Source organism: Gavialis gangeticus, unplaced genomic scaffold (assembly GCF_001723915.1).
Source record: "Gavialis gangeticus isolate Ggan-Ray unplaced genomic scaffold, GavGan_comp1, whole genome shotgun sequence".
Lineage (NCBI taxonomy): Eukaryota > Metazoa > Chordata > Crocodylia > Gavialidae > Gavialis > Gavialis gangeticus.
This window is the reverse complement of record NW_017729012.1, coordinates 8,403,790-8,409,362: the sequence shown is the minus strand read 5'-3', so window position 1 is coordinate 8,409,362 and position 5,573 is coordinate 8,403,790. Positions and strand designations below refer to the sequence as shown.

The 5,573-nt window shown below is 41.1% G+C and overlaps 1 protein-coding gene and 1 long non-coding RNA gene across 4 annotated transcripts in view; one reads left to right on the top strand and one right to left on the bottom strand.

Moving 5' to 3' along the window:
* Window positions 1–5,573, bottom strand: part of LOC109293311 — a 24,337-nt gene that overhangs the window by 5,965 nt on the left and 12,799 nt on the right. The window lies entirely within an intron of this gene.
* Window positions 1–5,573, top strand: part of RAD51C (RAD51 paralog C) — a 30,812-nt gene that overhangs the window by 18,837 nt on the left and 6,402 nt on the right. Inside the window, exon 8 of one of the 3 annotated variants that reach the window (XM_019511155.1) lies at window positions 2,799–2,841. In XM_019511155.1, coding sequence (XP_019366700.1) covers window positions 2,799–2,841 — 43 coding nt within the window. Of the gene's footprint in view, window positions 1–2,798; window positions 2,860–5,573 lie in introns of those variants that run through there. The other 2 variants (XM_019511154.1, XM_019511156.1) reach the window with 2 other exon arrangements.

Genomic DNA, 5,573 nt, shown 5'->3' with positions numbered 1-5,573 from the left:
ACCAGATTCCCCGTCTTGTCCTGCAAGGGCCCCACATTTCCTGGGGCCTTCTTTCTACTCCCTATGTACTTAAAAAAGGACTTCTTGTTGTCCTTAATCCGGGAAGCCAGCCCCTGTTCCATCTCTGCCTTGGCCTTCCTAACCATCCCCCTACATCCCCGAGCAACTGCTGAATTAGTGTCACAGCCTCACAGCAGCTCTTCAGACGCAAGGAATTTGGAGACTGTTGGATGACAAAAAGAAAACAAAAAAAAACAGTGCTTTTGGCTGTCTTCACCCCTGGGCCTCAGAGCTCAATGAATCAGTTTTACTCTCCCCACTTTGCAGGTAGAGGAAAAACAAACCTTTTTGTGTTGTAGTGAAACCATAGGCAAGTGGCTAAGCACCTGATACAAAGACTATAGAGGTCATTGAAGACTTTCCTCTTGTGTAGTGACTTGTGTGATGATAGAACCCAAATAATCTGACCCGTAGTCCCTTCTGTTGGACATTTCTGCTCCCTAATGCAGGATTTCTCTAATAAAAATTGGACGGACCCCTAAAAACACTAAATGATGAGTGCCAAGCTTAGCAGAGGAGGTGGGAATGGAGGGAAGCAATCCCCCTTGAAACAGGTTTCTTTATTCCTCCTTCTGTCACGGTGGGTCTGTGTAGGGGAACCTTCTAGGCTTCATGGAGCAAGGCTGAACAGTTTCAGCTTATTTGCTAAACGTGACTTTCTTTTGGAGGCTTCCACTTTTTTTTCCCCTCCCTTGCTTCTCTGCTTTGTTCTTATCTGAGTGAGACAGGCAGAGCATCCGTAGCAGATTCCTTGCTTAGGAGTTATTTTAGAAAAGCTCTTACAAAGAGGAAAGTGGCATCAGCATGTGGATTGTAGAAAAAATAAGTTAATTTGTGAATGCACACAGCAAATAAAGTGAGGACCTTCTTCCTTCAGGATCATGCTGGAAAGGCTGAAGCATAATTAACAGAAAGAAAAAGCAAAAGGGCTAAATTTGCATAAAACAACATTCCTTCTTGACCTTGTAGAACAAGACTTGCAAAGCTAGAATAGGTCTGAATGCAGTAGACTATTTTAGACGGAACGTTAAAGTCCAACAAGATGAAATAACCTGATTCTGCTGTATATATGAATGGCCAAACTACAACCAATGATCCATGCAGGCTTTGCTATCACAGTTTATATAGGCTATTACTGAGGAGCTCATGTGACTGTTTGAGAGTCCGCCTGCCTTGTTCATTATGCTTTGGCTAAACATGATACCTGCCTCTCTCTTTCCCCTCCTCCAGTCCTGGAAATTTGTCAGTGCTTAATTACAACGGGCTTTGTTGCTGTGAGAACAGACCCGGTTGAGTCAGAGGCACGCAGCAGAACTCCAGCCGAGTGCCTATAAAAGCATGGCTTCTGCTGCTTGAGATTGAGGCTATTCTGTAAAGTACAACCCACCACTTAAATGTTCTAAGGAATTCCCTATGTAGCTCATATGAAGTAGCAATCTTCCTCAGGCTGTAATTACGTGCTCTCTAATAGAATGGCACCTCAGGGAGAAAAACACCCCTAAAAATAATTAACAGGATCCTTGGCAGGGTATCTCAGTGCAAAAAGTGACAGATTGTTCAAGGTAGAACGTTTGCCCTGTCAGTTTCTCAGGGAAAGGTGTGAATGTGGAGGTGTATGCATGGAGCCTGGCAGCAGCCCTGGGGTAGTTGGGAAGGGGGGGAAATTGTGATATTTAGCTGTTTTCTGGTTATTGATTTGTATTACAGTAGCGCCTAGAGGCCCCCCGTACCAGGCACTATACAGACATGTCAGAGAGCCAGTGCTTCAGACCTTAGCATTCAAAAAGAGAAGACTGACAAATAGGTAGAAAAAATACAAGGGAGGTGATTTGCCCAAGGATACCTCTCAGGTCAGTGGCAGGGCCAGAAACAGAGGGTAGGTCTCCTGTGCCCTAATCGCTATATACCAAATACATCTCTAATCACTATACTACATTCACAGACCTGAGAAATAGGAGGGATGCCTCTCTAATTGCTCCTTGAGAACTGTATTTTCTCTACTGGCTGGAAACCTGTAACCAGCACTCAAAGGATCAACAAAAAATCTGTTGCTTAATGAACTAGAGCAGAGTTGTACTCCAAATGCCTTTCTGAAGTGAAGTATGCGATGATTATTTGAGTGGGAGGCAAGACCTGTGCTCCGAAGAGCTTGCACTCTAAACAGACAACAGGCAGAATAAGGCCAAGGGAAGAAGAATGGTACCTTGTATGCATCATAGTTTTCACAAGTTTGGGACAAGTTAGTGCCCTGTGTGTAGGGTTGGAGTAGTGTTATAATTGTGATGGTCCATGAGAATTCTTCTAGTTGTTGTACATCACTGGGCATACTTCTAGGTGTAGCTGGATTTGAAAGCTGTTTAGACCCAGCAGCATCTGCTGAGAACAAGAAGGCTCCTGAATGCTCTGGGAAGTCTGGGCACTTCACCTAGATGCATAAAATCTGGCCCTAGAGTTCACCTTACACTTGGGCAACGTTTTTGTGTATGCTTCAAGAAAGGCATCTTTTAATCCATTACTCCATTATTAAGTGCAGAGTTAATCCCAACCATACTATGGGGAAATAAGAGTGCCTCATGATATAAGAAATCATTTAATTGTACATGTTAACATTACCCTTTAACTGAACTGTGTAAGGATCTCACTGGTGACCTAGGCTATAACTGTGTCCTTTGGAAGCTTGGTAAGTGTACTGTGCTAAAGGTTTAATAGTGTTAATAAGACCTGTTTTGTTTCACCAGGTTGGCAACGTTATACAAATCGCCGAGTCAGAAGGAGTCAACAGTACCATACTGTGTTACCGTTAGTATTGAATTTGTGGGAGGACTTTGGAGGCAGGAGGAGAGATTTAGCCAGAAGAAGCATTCACAGATGTGTTTTTAGCTCCAAGGAAGCCAGTTTGGTCTTTTGGAAAGTTGCGTTTGGAACCCGATAGCAGAAATAGTTAGTCATACCGGTGTGAAATTACATGTTAGGAACGTAGGACTGGAAGAGACTTTTCTGCATCTTAAAACTAGATAGGTTTTTTGACCTTAACTACTCTCCTCTTTGGACACTGTTGCAGGACCTCACTCCTTTGATTGTTAAAACTTTCCAGATTCTAGCCTTAATATATTCATAGTAACTCTATATCCATTTGCTCTTGTGTCAATGTTGTCCTTTAGCTTTTACTAATTCTGTCCTTTCTGATGCTTACTTCTGATCCCAGTGTCTTGTTAAAATGCAGTTATCCTGCTTCTCAGCCTTTATTAGGTTAAACAAGTCAGCCTTTTTAGTCTCCTCCTGGTCCATTTTCCTGATCATATGATTAGCCCTTCACTGCTCTAGTTTAAATTAATCTTTCTTGACCGTGGATGACCAGAACTGTAAATGGTATTCTAGAAGAGATCTCACCAGTCTCCTATATAAAGGCATTCAGGTTTCCTTGCATCTTCTGGAAATACTTTGTTTAATTTATCTTAAGGTCAGATTTACCATTTTCACTGCTTACTCACATGGCTGGCTCACAGTCTTCCTGTTCCTCTGTCATTTTCAGCTTTTAGCAGAAATTTTTAGTTTCAGCCCCTTTGTGAACACTGCAGTATTCCTTTTTGTGAAGATGGGTGCTGCACATTGTGGAGCACAAGTGATTTATGTGTCAATACTAGGCATTATTACCTAAGTTCTCTTTGGATGAAAGCCATTCTCAACTCATTGCTTCAAGTGTCACTTATGCAGTTACATGTAATAACTGTTTGCCATGTGTGCTCATGGAAACATGTTGCCATAGCATTTCTTGCAGATTTTTAATGCTGCCCATAATATCTGAGGTTTTCAGACTCCTGAACAGAAATCCACGATTTTTGTTCGTGTCTTAAGGTACAAACCTTGGTAGAAGAAATATGTACAATATTCACTTTAGTCCTACCGAAGGTTCTAATTACTTTTTCCTTCCAGTTTGATTTTGTAACATTCCTCCATACAATCTCAAAATACAGGTTTGAATACACTCTAATCAGAGATTAGTTGCAGTTTTAAATTACCCAAGTGTTGAGCCTTAGTCCTGTTTCAATGCAGACTTCAGAGACTGGATACATTCTATGAGTGATAAGTACAGAATACGCAGTTATTTCTTCCATGAAAATCAGATTTGACAGTAGCTGTCCAATGTGACCATTCCTTATTATCGCCTTGGTAGTCAGACTGGCACTTGTAAATATCCATTCACTGCTGCAAAATATGATCCAACATATCTTTACCCAGGAATAAAAAATCTGGTCTTGGACCCAGATCTTCGAAAGTTCTTAGGTGTTGTATGCCCACTAATTTCTAGAGGAGTTAGAAACCTAAATATCTTTGAGGATCTGCCTCTTCCATGTTTTACATGGGATTTAGTAACCAAGACTCTGCTCTTTTGACAGGACTCCCCATTGGCACACTGGCAAGTCAGTTTACATCTCTACCTCTGTAGTTTCCTTACCTGTGAAATGGGGATTAAATGACTTAACCATCTTACAGAGGTTTTGTGGATTCATTACATAATATTTAACATGTAAAGCACAGTAAGTGCTAAATACTGTGAATTTCAGTGTAATGGATAAATAGATTGTAATGTTCCCCCAACCTTTCCAGTTTTTATCAACTTGTAGTTCAACAGTTGGAGATGGCGATACAAAACTTGTCATTTTTTGCAGCCAGTTTAAATTCTGTAAACATAGAAGCCTTAGGCATCTGAGACCTGAGCAACATTCAGCTGATTTATAATACCTCAATTTTTTTTTGTTATACTTTGCTATAGAACAGGGATGGATTAAAGACTGGTCACCTTGGTGATCACTGGCCATTCTGATTTTTGAGTGTCCAAGCAACCTTTTGAAGGCTGAGTCCCTTTTACCCATTAACGGGGACTGAAAAGTATGAGGCCAAAAGACAATGAAGCAAAAAATCCATATGGAACTGCATACTTTTATCTTTACACTGCTTACACAACTACCAGAATGCCTAGTGTGTTGGATTAAGTGGATTCTTGGCTACAGATCCACTTGTGTACTAAACGGAAATGGCAGAGATTAGATGCAAACAGCAGTGAAATACTAAATTTTAAGATTACCCATTATACAATTTAGAATAACACTTGAGCTGCTTAAAATAGCAGAAGGGCTGTATAAGTTCTGTCCTTGTGGTATCTCTTGCTGTTTGTTCCTTTTTTTAAAAACTAAAATAGTAGACCGCATGAGGTGAGACTTTTAGAAATAGATTAGAAATACACCAACTGGAGATCCGTCAAAGCATGTTTACTGGTTTCATTTCATCTTGGATTGGTCTTGCACATAGGACTTACTGGCATCTCATGGAGTCACACACTTGATAGTAATTCTTCCTGCTTTTTCACACTGCATCAACCTGAAATGTCAGCTCTTCTGAAATACTGTCACCACCCCCCCCCCCAAGTCTCTGCTTGAGCATTCAGGGTCCCCACAAGGAGTTTTTCTTCTGATTAGCCCCTTTCTCTTTTCGAGGCCCTTGCATTGTAGCTA